Genomic DNA, 20,094 nt, shown 5'->3' on the forward strand with positions numbered 1-20,094 from the left:
TTTAAACTCGTTTTCTAGTTGAGTTTATACATGAGATTTCACTGATTTTCTACAGAAGCATTTAAAGTTTTCTCTAGTTTAATTTGGAATATGAAGTTAGCCCTTGCACAAAGTCTGAACACTTTCATCACTTCTATATGACACCCTGCAGAAATGGCTTGTTTGAACTGCTCTGTCTCTCTGTCTCTAAGTTAAGAAAGCACAGGAGATGGTTTCCAAGGGCCACTGGGTTCCAGTGATAAAAACGATCAGCTGGAGCTCCCACAAGTGTCATGTAAACAGTTCTGCTGTGGCACTTTAGAGCTAGGAGAAGGCTTAATACTGAACCAGCTTATAAAGAAAAATGTTGGCATGGCACCACACAACAGGACAAACTGGATCTGGAGCTTTGAGATAAAACTTGCTGATCTCCCAAGACCCCATGTGTTGTAGGTCGCCCCACTTCATTATTTCAACTTCACAATGCTATACTCAGGCAAACCCTTAATGACCAACTGCTCTAAAAGCTTCCCCAGTGTTCTTGTCTTCATTCTTATCTCACAACCAAATTGACAAATTTACTTAAAGAACCAAAGTGATGATATTCCTTAAAGATTCCCAAACCACACCTCCAAAACTCTTGTGTTGCTCAGCCTGGCTCCTTCTCAATATTCTTGCTGTGTTTAGTCCTCACTTTCCTTGGAGACTTTCTGACTCTCTCCACTTCTGGGATCTATCCTTTCCTCCCCCATATAGTCACTCATTTAAAGAGTATGTGAAGGGCGGAGGATGCGTTTAGTTAAGTGATAGAGCACTTGTTAGCGAGTGGAAAGCCCCAGGATTGCTTTGTACCCCTAAAGAAGCAAATAAGTAATGAAAGAACCCTCCCTAAGAATGTTTTATGTCCTTGTCAATCAGCTACACGATTCTTGCCATTATCAGCAATATATAAACCCCACCTCCTCACCTCATCCTTGAGAAAGGATCTCATTTTGTAGTTCTGGCTGTCCAAGAACTCAGCCGATAGACCAGACTGGCCTTCAAATTAGAAATCTGCCTGCCTCTACTTGGATTTAATCTGCTGGACTTAAAGGTTTGCATACTCAAAAGAAATTCTGTAAGACTTACTTCCTATTTGTGGGCACTGCATCTAGGGCCTTGTGCATATTAAGCAGTGCTCTAATCACTTAAGTACAACAATGTTATGTTTTTCTTCTTCTAAAACCTGTGCTAGAGTATGAGAGCTTTTATAAAGATTTTGTAGAAGTGTACAGTAAAGGTTGGGTATGATAGAGCACACCTGTAATCCTAACACTTGGGAGGTGAAGGAAGATTTTGGATTTGAGACCATTCTGGGTCATAAAGCAAGACCTTTTCTAAAAAAACAAAAAAACAAACCTGAGACCCTCCACGCCCCAAAGAGGTGGTATATTTAAGTGGCTACAGAGGCAGAGGTCAGGATCATGTTGATCACCTGTCCAGACAAACTTGTAATTATGTGGTGATGTGGTCAATCAGCACCATCAACCAGTTTCATAGTAAATCATTACTCACCTTTATGATTTGGGTTTTTTGTGCATAATCTATTACAATTGAAAATTACTTCAATAAACAACACTTCAAAAGAGCTATACTATGAATCTTAGAAGACACAGGTTCTGCTTCACAGTATATAAACTGGTATTTGTAAAACACATGAGGACCCATTTCGATATCCTGTGGATGCCAGACATCCAGATTGGACGTGGAGAAAGGAACAAGCTTTTCTCTATGAAGGAGAAATGTTTCTCTCCTTCCTACACAAAGTCCCTAGATTTGAAGTAGTGAGGGAGATTTTAAAAATTCAGGTTGAAAAGACTTTTAGGTAGTCATGTGAGAAGTCGCATCATTATCACACACGTTTATTGAGTGCCCACAGAATTGAGGCACGTTCATGTTTACAGAGCGTTGCTGATATGCTGACCTTGCCCATAAGGAGCTTACAATCTAGCAGGAGAAAGACAGGAAACGCAGGTGTGAAAGCAATGAGTGAACAGACACTACAGACTGAAAAATCACCATCAACACAAAACACGTATTGCAAAATGAGAGTTAATGGGGATGGCAAGGATGGGAGGTAGGCTTAGCTATATTCCTGACTGCCTGAAGGTCATAGGTTTAAAATATTCAAGGGAATAAGACAAAGTTGCAGTACTCTAGCCACAGCGGACTTAGACCAGAGCAAAGCTACCGTTCAGATAACAATCCTCCATATATATACACACACATATATAATGCCTCAGGTTAAATGTTTAAGATGGCCAGAGGCACCACTGTGTTAAAGAGCAGTAAGCCAGCAATGAAAATACAGATGTGGAATACTGGGAGGTACTAGATTTGTTGAGACTTCACCTGTTTACAAAGGCAGCACATTGGCAAATCTAAGGGGAAATGGCTAGAGGTAGAAGCTATCCAGAATACCTGATAGCTGTGTTTCATGCAGGGTTGAACAGAGATAAAACCCTTAATACTGTGGGAGAGGTTATCTAGAACATCCCATCAATTATGAGTCAGGTTATGGAAAGTTTCCATATTTCTTTGGAAAAAGACACTCTTAAGTCAAGTCCGAGAGTTAGTATTACGGTATGCTTAAACAATAAAAAGGCAGGCTGGGGATGTAGCTCAGTGGTGTTTAGCATGCTAGCACACACACTCACACACACGGTAAAAAGGCAGGTATATACTAACGAGGAAGGGCTTCGAGGAATGGAGAGGGACACTGAGGGGATTATCTGGAAGGCAAATAACCAGATTGAGTTTACCATAAAAACATGTAGATTATTAGCTATTCCTAATAGTTGTTTCAAATTAGAGTAAAAAGCAGATTGGAGGAAACATTGGGTAAAATTAGCAACTATAGTCAAGAGTTCATTTGCTACTGCTGTTGTATGTCTCCCAAGCCTTTACGCATTGAGTTATTAAGGGTGACAACTTATCTATCGGTTTTAAAGGTGGAGCATCTGGAACATGGTAAGGTTAGACAAGGTCACTAGAGTTTCCATGGTCATTAGAGCCGCTTGAAGCAAGGTTTGTGGGGTAAGAAGACATCAGGTAAAAGAACACATATATACACACTATCGCTCCACCTCTTGTCATATGATATACTTGATCACCAGAGGACAGCCATCACTAGATGCAGCCCCTGACCCTGGATCCAACTTGAACCTCTTTAAAATTTACTATGTATGGGGTATTCAATTACTACAAGAAAGTCAAAATCAGTCCAACAGATCTATCCAGAGCAGAAGTCAAATACAGTTAAGGAAAAATAGGATAAAGCTTTAAGAGATACAGAAAAAATAAATAGAAAAGGTCATTTCTTAATATTTTAGTGTGTAAGTAATGGGGGCACACTTGTGGAGGTCAGAGGTCAACCTTCAAGAATCAGTTCTCTCCTTCTACCATGTGGATTCCAGGGATCCAACTTGCATCAGGCTTGGTGGTAAGCACCTTTCCTCTGTGAGCCATCTTATGAGGCCCCAAATATCTTTACAACTATTACAACTAGAACTGATAGATTGGGAAAACTAAGTAACGTGGAGAAGGTAATATACTTCGGGATACAGAAGAGATGAAATTTGTAGAGAAAAGGCAAGAAAGAGGGCAGGAGCAGGAACCACAAGGGACTGACTGCTGTGGCCCCGGTGGGAGGCACTTTCCTGTATACTCTGCTGGTCTGCCAAAGCAGAAGCTATTAAAGTCAGAAAAAGAAGAGCTTGACACAGGCATCCAGAGCAAACCTTTTATTATTTAAAGGGCCTGCTATTTTTAGGACTATTCAAGTTAATGGAATTGCTAGGTTAATTTCTGGGGCTTGGGGGGCATATTAATTCTTTTTTTCTCATATGACTAATGCAGCATTTAATAATAAAGTTAAGTCCAGTAGACAACTACTTCTGATCACAGTGCTGGGCTTTACAGCATCCTTTTAAACATTTATTTATTATTATAAGTAAGTACACTGTAGCTGTCTTTAGACACACCAGAAGAGGGCATCAGATCTCATTACAGATGGTTGTGAGCCATCATGTGGTTGCTAGGATTTGAACTCAGGACCTTTGGAAGAGCAGTCAGTGCTCTTTTCCGCTGAGTCATCTCACCAGCCCTACAGCATCATTTATTAAGAGTTAATGTGCACTACATAGGAAAATGCAGTGGCATGCAGAGGCTGAGGCATGAAGATGGTATGAGCAGAGAAAGGAGACAGAGGCCCGTCTCAGCAACGTAGTGAGTTTAACCTCTATAAAAAAGGTTCTACTATGGCCGTCAATGCACACTGTGATTTAATTAGGACACCTATACAGCAACATTTATCTATGTATTTTAAATAAACCACACCTATGAATATTCATATACATGTACACACACACACACACACACACACACACACACACACACACACACCCCTTCTCTCACACATATATTTGCAGTGCTTGGCTTCTCACATGCTTGACAGGGACCATACAACTGAACTGTATCCCCAGCCCTAAAAAGAACAGGTTTTAATGTGTTTTGTGGTTATTTAACAAGTTTACAATTAAAGCATTTGAAGGCTGAATTTTAAGCAGATTTGCTATTAAGGTATTTGGATAATACTGACGAGCCATCTGTATTTCTTTATATTATGCAATATGTAATAAATCTTGCCAATAAGTAACTACATAAAAAAAGGTGTAAGGACACTCAAATATCTAGGCCTCTAACATAGTTGGCAATAATTTAAAAATAAAATTTAAACATTAAAAAGGTTTGACCGAGTGTTTGCTGTGCACTGATTTACAAATTTAAATAGTAACGTGAAACCCTGCCTAACAGTGGAAGTAGAAACCGAGGCCTTAACCTGGTCCTTTACACTATGTGGCTGTGGACAGATCCTCCTCTCATAACTCTGTAAGAGGTTAGAATCAATCACTTCATTGTGTAGCTCAGGAGCTCCTAGAAATCCCAACACCTCATGGAAACTGCATGTATATGTACTTTGGAGGGAAGCTGAACCAGAATTTTTGATGGGCTCTCACAGGTAATCTTAACAAAAGAATGTAGCTTATACTGTGTGGGGTTAATTACTTTTAAATTGTCCCAATTGTGAACCTTTGTAGTAATATGTAGACTGTACAACAGCCCCCAACAACCTGGTATACAAACCTTGTACAATACCTTCTGGCTACAGGGCAGAATCTGTTAATCTAATTGACAATATCTCTTGTCTTGGGTCAGAATGCATCAAATGTGTAGGGACTTTGCAAGTATAATGAAAGTTTGGGCTTTAATCAAAAGAGAAATTACCCCGGGGGACGAGTGACCTGACCTTACCAAGCCAGCCCTTCAAAAGAGGGCACAGGCTTCCCCTGAGATCAGAGAGGCTCCTGCTAGTCTTAAAGAAGCAAGCAGCCAGGAGCTCTATTGCTACAAGGAAATGGATTGTGTCACATGAACGCACAGAGCAAGAGCCCTTGCTTCAGATGAAATTCAGACTTGTAAGGCCCTGAGAAGAGACTCTAACCAAACCTAAAGTAGATTTCTGACCTACAGAAACTGTGAAACAAACATGTGTCATGTTCTAGGGCAACAAGCTTGAGGTAATTAGTTATAGACTTAAAAGACAAAAACTTATTTCTAACTTTTGTTGAATCTGAAACAACAAAGAATTGGAAAAGGGTTCCATGAATTATACTGATAATACAACAAACCCAGTCATTTCAGACCTTAAAGAAAAAAAAGCAAGAAGTACCTTCAACCCTATGAGGTGCAGTCAAGGTAACCCTAACTAAGCTCGTCTGGTGCATCTTAATGGTGTGTAGACAGCTTCAATGCTATAGGTTTGGCCCAGTGCAATATAGAAAATATCAGGTTCACCATTACACACAATTACTGATGCCTTTCAAAATTATAAAATAAACACATACTCATACTTCTTAACATAATAGTCTCACTTTTTTAGTACTTGAAAGGGGCTTGATGTCAAAAATGGCAGTTTAAGATCATGAAAATTAAGAACATTTAGCTTATTAGAATTACTACTCTATTTCACTCTTATAGATATAATAATGATTTCTGTTCAAATTAAATCAATTTCCTAGATCACTGGAGAATCTTTAAAAAGTTGTTTATGTGGGACAAATTTCAGATATACAAAAGCACACCTTAGAATTCTAGAAAAAAAAACAAACAAACCAATGTCCTATATAGATCATAGTTAGACCTTATTTAGACAAATAATTAGACCTTCAGGTAGCCCTTAGAGACAGGAATATTGCTCCTACACATTAATTTCTGAAGCAGGGTCTTATGACAATAAAGCCCAGGCTGGATTTGAACTTGGTAATTCTCCTGCCTAAAAGAGCTAGAATTACATGCTCAGCTACCTACCAGGATTCTTTATATATATACATACATGGATAACTATTCTGTATAGCTGGCCTACTACTACAAGTGCACTGATTACTGTTCACTAAAAAAATCAGAATTTAAGCTTTCTGGAAAAAAAAAAAAAAAAGGCCTTGTATGCACTTTATCATTTGGAGCCACATGTTGGCTATATAACTCAAGCTGTCTCTTAATCCTCTTGACTGGAGAAAGTGAAGGAAGGTCAAAGCCTTGGTTAGTGTCAACAGAGAGACACTGCCATTTGTAGATGGTGTCAACTGAACAAGTTCTGTGAACTGAAATACTGATACCCCCAGAATGAAATTACAGGGCTTATGACATGTCTCATGGTGGTTCTAGGAAAAAGGCTTAAGACAGATAAGAAGCTAAAAGGAGCCACTGAGGTATACTCTTAAAAACATTAAATAGAAAAAGAAATCCACACACCACACACACGCCCCTTGTAAAACATTGCTTTAAGTTTTAATGTTTATTTCCCCAAGACAGCCTAGCCTGTACTCTACTTGAATAAATTTTACAAGCTAGTTTTCTGCTGCTTCTAGTTTTAAAGTTTAACCATGTTTTTGATGACAAGGAATGCTGCAAAAATACTCTAGTTCAACAAAGAGTTATGATCACAAAATAATTTTTATCCATTCTACAGTGTTTCAGAATTACCAGTTGATTTTTAAACACAAAGTAGATATAGATGCTAATGGTGGCTAACCTGGTATGTTTCTTATAGCAAACTGTTGTTCATGCAACACTTGTGCTCAAAGGGGAAGGCACAGGATTTCCTACAATGAGCCACCTTATAAAGAGTTCTTTTTGTACAAATTAATTTATGACATATTTAATTTAGTGTGCATAACCTCAAAACTGAGGTATTATTCCAATTTATAAAAACCACTTGCATAATTTTTATGCAAGTTTTAAAAATACAAAGTTTTTCTCCCTAAAGTGGCTCAAAATAGATTGTTCATGGCTGCCTACATCTAAGATAAAAAGATTCTAAAACAATTAAACAGATTAGGCATATTATTAAAGGTGTTCAAACCATTACTTGATTTGTACATCTACTCAAACCTCTTCATCGGTCTTTATTCAGCAGTACATATGCACCAAATTCCATTTTAGAAGTTTCCATATCATTTTCATAGAAAACAAAGTTTGAAAACAAGTTAACATTTAAACACAGCACGGTATTCTATCACAACTGAAACTTTTCTTCTTTACAGGACTCAACAAAATCTAAAAATGAACTATGCTGTAGATTTACTTCATGCAAAGATCTTTATGTTATCTCTGAAAATGAAAAGAATGGCTTTTAAAGCACATTTTATACTATTATGGCAACTTGTGTACTGCAACACAGTCTATTGTGAGGGAAATTTATGATTTTTTTCCATGCAAAAATCTACACAAATTAGTTTTGATGATATGGAAAGCTTTTCATAGCATCAAACACTCATCTGGTGCAAATGCACAGGGAAACCTTCCTGAAGTTTTCTGACTTGAGAAGCAACTAAAAAAGCCATACTAGGTAAAGTAAATAAAACTAAATAAAAAAGGGGCAGGGTGGGGGCGGGGGTGGGGGATAAGGTAGAGGGAGAATAGAAAACACAGGCTGCAGAGTAAACCAATGTCTGCTGCTAAACCGGTCTTTGTTTTCATGTCCAGTGTACATTAACACTTGTGATCGCTCTCACTTTGATGATCTACTAGGTTTGTTATCAGCCCCCTGAAGGCAAATCAAGCTTGCATGCGTCCACATACAGCACCACAACCATACTCTCGTTACACAGTCACCCCAGGACTAGGAGTCTGCTTCATGCGCGAAGAGCCCTAGATTTGAAAGATGAACCTGGCTCTCTACCACGGAGCCAGACATTCATTCAACACTGTCCATTCACACACTGCTTCACAGCGAGGCCTGGGCTCATTTTCCTTGACTTCTATGGGCATCGCTTTTATGCTTACAAGGCTTGATGATGATGGCATTTCACTTCTCAATTGATAGAGTAAGTCAATGCTCCGTCTCAGGCACCGAAGACCTGTGACCTGTAGCCCTTTCCTCTCAACCTAAATAAGCATTCGTGTCAAGTTTTCCTTACATTGCCACTCATTCTCACTCGCACCCACTCGCCACCTTGACCTCATTTGGGCATTTTCTGTGGTTCCAAATGAAATCTTCACATTTTCTCTCCCGATTTAATGCAGCAGCAGATCCCATGAGCCAAGCTTGATGGATCAACCCTTTTTATATATATGTGTATATATATATATGTTTCTCGGTGCTGCATTGTACCTAACCTCCACAACATCTTCCTAAAACTGGAACCCCTCTGTTGGTACATTGGTCGATGAATTGAAACCAAATGTTCCACCTTGAACTGACTCTGGAACAAGGCTAGGATCTTCATCAATCTGAAGGAAAGAGGAAAAAAACCAATGAAATGATTAGCTTTAAAGTATATAAAAATTGAATCACAGTAATATTTCCATTACCCCCTAAAAAGACAGACCACATCTAAGTGATGAGTGTGTGCCCTGAATGTACAACCATCCTTTAGAAAGCTGAAACACTTTGTAAACTCCTTTCCTTAAGGGATGTGAAGAAACAAGAATATATGATGGAAACCTTATTGAAATAGAAAACTGGAATTGGCCCCAGATTCTAAATGGAGAGGGTAAACACTGGTACTCACTGTAATCCCGCTTACATTTAGGAAAGTATAAGACAGTACGCTCTCTTACACTTGGAAGACATGGTGGCACGTACACTGACCTCCGCACTTGGGAAGGGAAAGCAGAAGGACTATCATTTATTTTCTACCGAGCTTTATCTACATGGTGAGTTCCAGGACATCCAGGGCCACACAACAAGAGCCTGTCTCAAAAAGCACAACCCAAATCTTCAAATAACCATGTATTAGCAAAAATAAATGTTCTATATTTATACTTTCAGAACTGTATAACTTTGTTATTCCCAACTACAACTTAGAACTTCCAAATTGAATACTTGGGTGGTGGTGGTGGCGCATGCCTTTAATCCCAACACTCGGGAGGCAGAGGCAAATGGATCTCTATGAATTCTAGGCCAGCCTGGTCTACAAGCACAAGTTCCAGGACAGCAAGAACTGTTACATAAAGAAACCCAGTCTTGAAAAACAAAAACAAACAAAAAAACAAACAAACGGAGACAGGATTTACACTATCTTTCCTTAAGAGTACGCTTTGTCTGGATTTTATTTATGATGTATTTAACTATGTATTTAAGTAAGATTTAGTGTGGACATTTCTTTTTTTTTTTTTTTTTTTTGGTTTTTCGAGACAGGGTTTCTCTGTAAAGCCCCGGCTATCCTGGAACTCACTTTGTAGACCAGGCTGTCCTTGAACTCAGAAATCCGCCTGCCTCTGCCTCCCAAGTGCTGGGATTAAAGGCGTGCGCCACCACGTCCGGCTGACATTTCTTTTTCTGTTTAGATTTATCATGTGGGTGTTAGAAACCAGTGGATCTATCACAAGAGGAACATTTGCCTTTAACTGCTAACTGAACTCTGCAGGCTGGTTTTCAATATTTGCTTGCATCTATCCATCATCCATCCATCCATCATCTATCCATCATGTGGGAGCATATGCCACATGGTACACATGTGAAGGTCAGAGGACAACTTGGGGGAGTTGGTGTTCCGCTTCCGCAAGACCAGTAATCGATCTAACTGCTGAGTGAAATCTCCAGCCTGTTTCTCTGTATTAGCATGCATGCATATATGTATTTATTGTGTGGAGGTGCACATGTGGAGGTCAGACAACAACTTGGGGTAGTTGGGGTGCTCGCCATCACATAGGATGGTTCTAGGTACTGAATTCAGATTGTCAGCCTTTACCCTATGAACCCCCTTTAGTCCTAGTGAGGGCATTCCTAACGGCCCATGATTTTCTTTTTCTAATACTTTACTCTTTTTGGTAATATGGAAATGTGTTATGAAACTAGAGTTCTTCTTAAAAATTTTGGTTATGTACATGGGTATTTTGCTTGCATGTATGTCTGTGAACCACAGGGGTAGCTGGTACTCATGGAAGCAAGAGGGCAGCCTTGGATTCCCTGGAATTAGAGCTACAGATGGTTGTGAGCCACTAAGTGGGAGCTGGGAATTGAATGAACCTGGGTTCTCTGGAAGAGGAGCCAGACCTCTTAATATCCTGTCCCCAATCCACTTCTCTAGCCCTGAAACTTCTATCTTGAAAAGTTGGAAACGTAATTCATATAGGGAGTAGTGGTATGGGCCTTATACTCAGAATGAGCATTGGAAGGTTAGGTAGGAAGACTGCTCAAAGTTCAAAGGACAGCCTGGCATACATAGCAAAAACATTTTCTAACAAACCCCAGCCAAATAAACAATCCTTTGCTTATAATTGTAATTTGGTGGTACTATGAATAAATCTTACTTTGTAACACTCCATATCATACTGTATAGTACATTTCATTTTCATGATTTACTGTGCTCATCTTGTTTCTTCATCTTATTTGCTTTTAGCCACCAATAAAAATTACATTTGAACATATGGATTAAGGACTTATTATAGGTTATACTAGTACTACTGGTTTTGTTTGCTTGCCATCTGATTTCTTTTTTGAGACAGAGTCTCACATAATCCAGGCTGGCCTTGAAATTACTACACAGCTAAGAAACAGCCTTCAATTCACTTCTTAGTTTTTCTTCTGCATTAGCTCTGAAGTGGTGGAATTAGAGTTGAATGCCATTATGTTTGGTATCACTACTTTCTATTTTGTTTATAGACATGTTATTACCAACTTAAAAGCATGAGAACTGGAGAGAAGCCAGCTTATTCAGTGCAACAAACATTCTTTTTGTTTTTTGTTTGTTTTTTGTTTTTTGAGACAGGGTTTCTCTGTGTAGCCCTGGCTGTCCTGAAACTCTCTTGCAACAAAAATTCTTATTGTTTTATTCTTGAGTTAATGTTCTAAAGGGATTTAAAAATACTGAAATTTGTTTTCAAAGACAGTAATATTATTGTCACGTACCTATTAGAATTCTATTGCAAAAAATTTTATACATACATCCTAGTTTACTGTATTTTTCCATTCAGATTTGCTTAGCATATAAAACTAAGAAAACTATAAAGATATTAAGTACATCATCTGAAGAGAAGAACTGGTCAATGATCTCATAGGCCAATTTGTAGATGTCCTCATTTTCATGATTCTGAAGTTGTTCAATTTTCTCCAGTCCTGCAAGAAATTTTATGAAGTCAATAATGATAATTAATGTGCTGCTAGAAGTTACAGTAACCTTGAAACACATAATGCCATCTTTGTACCGTAAAATTTCTGGGTTATAGCGTTTAGGGATCTATTCCACTGATAAGTCTTTTTTTTTTTTTTTTTTGGTTTTTCGAGACAGGGTTTCTCTGTATAGCTCTGGCTGTCCTGGAACTCACTTTGTAGACCAGGCTGGCCTCGAANTGGAACTCACTTTGTAGACCAGGCTGGCCTCGAACTCAGAAATCCACCTGCCTCTGCCTCCCGAGTGCTGGGATTAAAGGCGTGCGCCACCACTCCCGGCTTCCACTGATAAGTCTTAAACTGAGAGTTCATGCTTGTAGATAGAGGACATTTACCTTAAAGAGACTGACAATCTGAGCAACAGCATGTAAATATGCCAATTAATAATCTATTAAGTAAATTACAGAGCAATGTTCACAAAAAGTGTAAAATTACTTTTGATTATTAAAAATAGATGAGCACATATTCTTTCTAGCATTTGCCCAGCCCTTTAATATCTATGAAAAAGAAACTGAAGATACCAGCAATTAACATAATGATTCTGTGATGCTCACTGAAAACAATCAAGCCAACCAGTCTTTCGGGGGAAGGAGAACTGAACCTCAGGATGTCGATCAAGTCATAGGCAGCGCATTAAAAAGCACATATACACTAAGTTTCCAAACATGCTCTACAGAGTGATAATTTAAAGACTACCGAAATGAAGAGACGTTACTTTTCCTCATGAAGTCTCCTTCCTCTGCTCATTCTTTGGATAGAGGAAGCTATCTTGGGAGCTTGTCACTACTCACTCTCTTTTGGTGTTTCTTTTATTAAAAACTTTAGTTACTACATAGGACTTTACATACTACTTAAAATCTGTTATCTTCTCTACTGTTCCATTTAATAAGAACAAAATTCAAATACCTGAATAATTCCCTAAGAACAGTTCACAGATTTCAAAACTCAAAACTATCTGACCAGTTATTACTTGCCTTCTTCATTTACACTTTTCATCTGCAATTTTTTTCTCAAAAAAAAAAAAAAATCAACAAAAACCTGCTTCCCTTTCCTCAATCTAATCTCAAACACCTCACATAATCACTTCTGGAATCCTATTGTTTCCTGCTGTCTACAACATCACTGGCTTCACTTACTGTAGCCTGCTCACTGTGAATCTGCTAACTGGTCTTTCTGTCTCCTGTCTCCAAAGGCCCCATGGGTCAGACATCTACCTGAACATATCCACTTAGGTAAAAGACACCAAAAGCCTGTCACTGTTTACGGGAGAACCCACTGACATTTATAAAACACAGACTCCCTTGCACCAGTGAAGCAAGTAATGCTCAAAACCTTTTCTATTTTATTATATAAAATATTTCACCCATTAAAATAACTTTTATCAATTTTTTATTACTAATTAGTTTTCTAACCTATTCCCTATGCCCTCTTTCTACTTTGATGGTTATTATACTATTTTTGATCTATTTGTCACGTTAGTAATTTTAATATTCTTCTTACTGCATTAGTAAGATAGTACTAATAAAATAATCATCTGTTTCTATTTTTTCAGGGGTGGGGAAGAGACATCATACTGGGGCTTCAAGCATACTTTAATAAGCATTCTACAGTGCTTACAGAGCTGTATGCCAGTTTCCTAGTATCTATTTCTTATTGCAACAGTTCTCCAGACCGAGGCTTCTCACTAGGCTTATTCAGGTGGACATTTACATTTTATTCCACAACCACAACTGGCGCAATTTCTTGGCCTAGATGTTAACTGGAACGAGTTAAGAAGTATTGTGTTGTTCACATTCTAGGTGGCTCTGGCCCAAAGCCAGATTAAGTAACTAGTTCCCTATAGAATAAATAAAGTATGTGCTGTTCAATAAAGCTCTTGATTTCCCAACTTCTCATCACTGGCTGCTTTTCAAGCTTCAACTCAAGGCAGTTGCCATCCCATATTCTGTGATTCAGCAATATTGAATTATTTATAATTTGCTGAATGCTAATTCTCACCTCAGACTTTGCTCATGTTGTAATCTCTGCCTGGAACACCTTTCATCCCTTTTTACTTTATTAATCCTTATTCATCTCTCACAATCCAGCTCAGGTGTCACTTCCTGCTTCTTCCAGGATGGATTAGGTATCCCATTTTGTTGTACATTTCTATTAGGGTAATTAGCACATTAAATCAGTTCATATTTCTCTTTAAGTCTAAACTACATGCCTTGAGGGGCTGTTTTGTTTACCACTGTCTTCCTACAACTTTAGCATGGTGCTTTATTATGTGGCAACAATTCAGTTCCTTAAAAATATACAGAAGGCTAAACAGGGCTGTACACATGGAATATAGTATAGTTTATTTTTATATAATTATCTAAGACAGAAAAATATGGAGCTATATTAATCAGAAAATAAAGGTAGCTACAAAAAGAACATTAAAAATGCATAATGCATATAACATCTCATAATAAACTTACCACCACATTCTTCTATGAGATTGGCTATGGTTTCTGCTTGATCTTCAGCCATTTTTAATATATTACTTAGTCCATCAAGTACTACTTGCACAACTTGTGCATCTTTTACAGTCAGCAAATTGCAAAAAGGTGGAATAACATTTTGTTGGATAAGATAGGCCACCTGAAAAATAAGGATACCATAAAATGATATAACAGGTCAACTGCCAACCTTTTTTATTAAAATGTTAACTTCTAAACTCTGACTATGAAAACATGAACTCATCTCTCCCATGTTAGACTACATTAAACAATATTATTTTTTTTTTTACACCCAAGATCTTTTCCCTTTTAAAAAATTATTAAATCAACCAAGAGGATGACTGACATTTTTTAAATACTATGATTGCTCAGTTAACACTATCTGCTGGCTCTGTGGTGTTTTAACATTTTTTAAAAAAAGATTAATTATAGGTGTATATGAGTACACTGTAACTGTCTTCAGACACACCAGAAGAGGTTGTCAGGTCTCATTACAGATGGTTGTGACCCACCATGTGATTGCTAGGAATTGAACTTAGGACCTCTGGAAGAACAGTCAGTGCTCTTATCCTCTGAGTTAGCTCTCCAGCCCAAAATAAAATTTAAAATCAAAAGCTGGACATAGTGCCACATTCCTGTAAGTAATTGCAGCACTCAGGAAGCAAAGTCAAGAGGATGGCTCCAAGTTCAAAGGCAGCCTCTCTCATGTATTGAGTTCCAGGATTGGCTCGTGTTTTAACATTCTTAAGAAAGACAAGAGGCTATTTTGCAACAACAGAGGAAGACATCAGGTACACTAATTTGTCACTCTACACTTTACTAACATGGGAGGGACAGAATCCTCATTAAATTTGGAGCTGAAAGATACTGTCCTGTCCCAGAGTCTGCTCCCTGCCACCCATGCCCAGGGCTGGAGTATCAGACAGGTACATTTGGCCTATTTCATGGGCACTGAGGGTCTAAAATCAGGTCCTTATGCTTGTGCAGAAGTGTTCTTACCCACAGAACTCTCTCCCCAGCCTCCGTGTTTGTATTTAAAACAGAACTTTTTTTTTTTTTTTTAAATACATTGTCAGTTGCAAACTGGCTCCTTGTTCACCTGCTTACCTGTTGTATGGACAAGATGTGAGACCTTTCCTCCCAGGTTATACACACATTGCTGCACCCAATGTGTGAATAGTTTACATTCCCCTTGCATTCACACCTATGCTCCTTGCACGCATCACCCTGCTTCCTAGTCCCAGCTCTGAGACTTGAGTTTACTTTCTCCTTTGTTTTGGTGCTATTAAACTTATTTGTAGTTGTTCATTTATTTGTTAGGAGACTCTCTCATAGTAGTTTCTTTCTGCTATATTAATTTTAAAAGTCTGTTATTTCTCAGTACTATTTAAAAAAAAAAAGAGCCTCACTTGATATTACTCTGAATAGAAAATTCTTGTACGGAGTATAGGAATTTGAGTTAGTGGGCAATGCTACACTTGGCACACAAAAAGCTCTAGGTCCAAGACCTAGCATTGTTAACTCCTAGAAAAACATGTCTCCTAGGAATTATGAGGAAGTCAGTTGTGGTGGCTCACGCCTTTAATCCCAGCACTCGGGAGGCAGAGGCAGGCGGATTTCTGAGTTCAGCCTGGTCTACAAAGTGAGTTCCAGGACAGCCAGGGCTACACAGAGAAACCCTGTCTTAAAAAAAACAAGACAAAACAAAAAAAAAAAAAGGAATTATGAGGAAAGGAAGTTAAGGAGATAGTTTTATGTATATTAAGAAAAAAAAATCACACAACAAAGTTTTGAGGCATAGCTGTGAGATGCAGAGTATAGGCTTTGGTTCTATCTTCAGCATGTGTCTGGTTCTATATTTACGCATGCATGCACAGGCGCTCGAGCGCGCGCACACACACACAAATAGCATATATAACCTAAAACCAAAACCAATCTACAAAATATAATATTCTATTATTTTAAATAATGATTCACTTAAGTATAAGAGTATAATAACCTACATTGTTATTTTTGCTGGTTCTGAGATATAACTAAGAGTTCCACTTACTTGGTCTTTCCTCCCGCTGATTGTTAAGTTACTTATGGCCCAGGCAGCTTCTTTCTGAGTGCCAAAATCTCCCTTCAAAACAAACAGAACAAAACAAGAATACAGAGTAAATTTGAAAAGATACTTTCTAAAATGATTTTTTTAGATGTTTATTTCTAAGTTTCTCTGGAGGTATGTTATATACATGTACAATTTTATTTGCTGATAAGCCTTGAACAACAACCAATCTATTCTGAAGAAATAAAAATTACTTTCTGTGAATTCTCCTGTGTGTGTGACTTGATATTACTGTTCAATATCAGAGTAAATAAAAGTCAAATGCAATTTCATAAAAAAGGTACAAACTGAAAACATTTAAAGTAGAACATATAGAATTTAATAATCTTATCTTCAAGATTTTACCAGCAAACTAATTTAAAACACGGTAATAATTCACATCTTCCTACATATGGCTACAGCATAGTAATAGACAAAAATTAGACTCAGTTAACATTCTCAACAGGTACAAATACAGAAAATCCACAAAGTGAAATAACCTAAGCAATTAAATTCAAGACTAGAAGCCTAGAAAGAATGTTTTATTAAGAAAAAACATAAATAGAAGAAACCTAAATTCAAATGGTAATGAGGCAAACCAATCATCAGACTGAGGCTCTGTGAGGCAGGTAACGGTGTAAATGGGTCCAATCCTTAGAGAGGTGAAAGGGAATCATGCAGGAACATTTTCCTATCTACCCAGTTATCTAACTGGGGAAAAACGGTCTCCAGAGCTAGTCCAGGCTAGCCTTAAAGTCCATATTGTGCTGTGTCTGCCTTTAAAGTACTGGGATGATGGTACCATGACATACAAGCTATTCTTTAAATGTACATATTATAGATACATAAAAGTATATATTACTACACATATACGTATATGCATTATATATTTTAAATATTTATAATATATATTTTATATAAATCTAAATTAGATATTTAGAAATTTTAGATGAAAATACAACACTAATGTATATTATATATCATATATCATTTTAGATAAATATAAATATATATACAGCATAATTGAAGTTACAGCACTTGGGCTGACAGACTATATAGCAAAAACTCCAGTACCTTGCATGAAATCTTCATCTGAGTTATTGGTCAGAGGGGTTCAAGAGACTACTCAAACAATATAGGCTATTGCTTTTGCCCTTGATTGTCTCTATTTCTGATGACACTTCACACATCTGGACAGTAGACTAGAAGATTCAAGCTAGATCTAACCTAAAGGCATCCTTCCTGTGGTTTAGCTTCCACACTACTATAGGAAGCATGAAAGCTGCCAAAGGAGGAGAAGCAATCAACAGTCCCATCCAGTCATGTGATATCTATGAATCAGAACAATGACCAGCATGGTTAGATATCCCTAAATGTGCAATAAATGGCACTCATATGTTAGCAGTATCCAATAGCTATTTAACTGGACTTAAGGCCTGCTAACAAGAGGGAAAGCATATGCTTGGTACTAGAAACTGGTCAGCTACCCAGGACTCATAGTGACGTGATAGATCTTAGAAGAAATGCTACTACTGCCACTTTACTAGACCAGTGTAATCCTAGTTACATTCTAAAACCTACTCTATGTCCACAGATAAACGTAGCTCTCACACCTCATCAAAGAAACTTTTCTTCACAGCATATGGTGAACATAACAGAAAACAACAAATGGCCTGAACACAGAGATCAATAGATCATGGGGTGTCTAGCTCTAACAGATACATCTACAGCATAACTCTTCCACTAAAGGATCAGGGAACATCATGGAAGAGTGATGAGAAATACTGTAAGAGTGTAAGAGCCAGAGGACCAGAAAGTCTGTTGTGAGATTGCACCTCCTAGGAATAACAGGGAAGCTAGACCCATGATAGCTGATCGCCATGGCAGCCTGAATACAAATTCTAATATCAATATTAAGTTAAATTAATGGTAAAAGGTTGACATCTCATGGTGTCCCATCCCTTGACAAAGAACTACAGAAAATTACCCTATACTAGAGATAACCTTCCTAATAATTAGTTATCCAATACAGTCAACCCTGAAATTGTATACTCAAGCAACAAAAATGGACTCACCATGCCGTACTTAACTATCTATGCATTCATACGTGTAACAATCAAAGCAAGAGATCGTCAGTGTGATGGCAAAGGGGGGCACGGGAGGAATTGGAGAGGACATAGGTAGGGGATAGGACAGGAAGTGATGTTAAGTATATTTTAATTTAAAAAAATAAAAGAAAATTGTGGTCAATACACAAAGAATGGCAGAATTAGAAAGTCACCATTTTGCTACTCCCAAGCAGTATCAAATGACTATCTGAAAACAAAATAGTCTTTTCCCCAGGTCTTAATGAGCATAAGGAAGAATATGACATACAGGAGCATGCTCTCTGGCCACTGGATTCTGGGCAAGTGATTTGCTCATGCAATAGTTTCATCTGACAAATGGGGATAAGCCCTGACTTAGACACTACTCTGTGAAAAAGACGCTCTTCTCTTGTTCCATCTGGGTCCAAAGGATAAAATTCAGGTCCCTAGGCTCACTGGCAGTTACCTTTATCCACTGAGCTAGCTTGCTAGTTCAGCTTGTCTTATTAGAAGTGGTAAGAAGCCGGGCGTGGTGGCGCACGCCTTTAATCCCAGCACTCGGGAGGCAGAGGCAGGTGGATTTCTGAGTTCGAGGCCAGCCTGGTCTACAGAGTGAGTTCCAGGACAGCCAGAGCTATACAGAGAAACCCTGTCTCGAAAAAAACCAAAAAAAAAAAAAAAGTGGTAAGATGCTTAGAACAATATGACAGCATTTATTATTGGTAATGATACTACTTGTTTAAACTTCACTCCAAAGTAATGGCTATCTTGTTAGAATAATGACAAGGAAGAGACACGTTTTCAGATAGAAACATTTGTACCATATACTACTGTTATGTTCAAACACTTTAGTACCAGTCACATTTGACTATAGTTTTCATGCCACTGTATAGTGTCTTGGTAAACAGAAAAGTATTTACCACATAATACTGCCTTACTCCAATACATATTTTCTTACCTTATCCAAAAGGTGTATTATCATTGGTACAAGATTGGCATCAATTACGGCCTGAACCTGCTGTTGATTTCCTGCAGTGATGTTGGAGAGGAACCACACTGCTTCCTGTGGAACAAGATGCTTTCAATATTTCCCATTAAAAAAATAAAACACAATCTAAACTATGAAAAAGTATTCAATAGCTAGTGTCACATATTTTATTATTAAATGAGTTATGTAATAAGAATCTTAGAAAGTTTAATTCTACTACACTCTTTCTGTATTAAAAAAAAACAAAACAAAAACAAAAACAAAACAACTGTAACCCTGGCTGACCTACAACTCCTAGAAATCCACCTATCTCTGTCTCCCATGTGCTGAAACTAAAGGTATGTGGCTATCATGCCTAGTCCTCCATAGCCAATTTTCTGGATGGAATACATAATTTACACATTACATAATATCTTTCCCTATTTTCTTTGGACAAATCACTACTGGCTTGTAATTCACGTCACAATGAGCTAACCCATCTAAAGAACTGTACAGGCAATGGTGTTTGGAAGCAGGATGACTCAAGAAGCTTGACCAAATAGAAAGGAAGATACTATAAAGTATAACTCCTACAACTAGTACACATGAAATTTAACATCCTTTTGTCAAATAATGCACTTTATTCTACTCCCTCTACCTTAACAATCCTATCCTAGTAGATAAATCTCAATTAGCCATAATAATGGAGACATCATAAATGCAAGTGGATTCTTTCAGTGTCCTTATTTATAATAATCATTGTACTAGTTCTCTCG

The 20,094-nt window shown here is 37.8% G+C and overlaps 1 protein-coding gene across 2 annotated transcripts in view; it reads right to left on the bottom strand.

The window, feature by feature from the left end:
• Positions 1-6,841: 6,841 nt before the first annotated feature.
• The window catches only part of Kpna4 (karyopherin subunit alpha 4), a 59,671-nt gene continuing 46,418 nt past the window's right edge, over positions 6,842-20,094 (bottom strand). For both annotated transcript variants that reach the window (XM_021158205.2, XM_029474993.1), the window contains exons 13-17: positions 19,310-19,414; positions 16,229-16,300; positions 14,158-14,320; positions 11,547-11,641; positions 6,842-8,811 (exon numbers count right to left, since the gene is read on the bottom strand). In XM_021158205.2, the coding sequence (XP_021013864.1) occupies positions 8,713-8,811; positions 11,547-11,641; positions 14,158-14,320; positions 16,229-16,300; positions 19,310-19,414 (534 nt within the window). In that variant the 3' untranslated portion in view covers positions 6,842-8,712. The remainder of the gene's footprint in view (positions 8,812-11,546; positions 11,642-14,157; positions 14,321-16,228; positions 16,301-19,309; positions 19,415-20,094) is intronic.

Source organism: Mus caroli, chromosome 3 (genome assembly GCF_900094665.2).
Source record: "Mus caroli chromosome 3, CAROLI_EIJ_v1.1, whole genome shotgun sequence".
Lineage (NCBI taxonomy): Eukaryota > Metazoa > Chordata > Mammalia > Rodentia > Muridae > Mus > Mus caroli.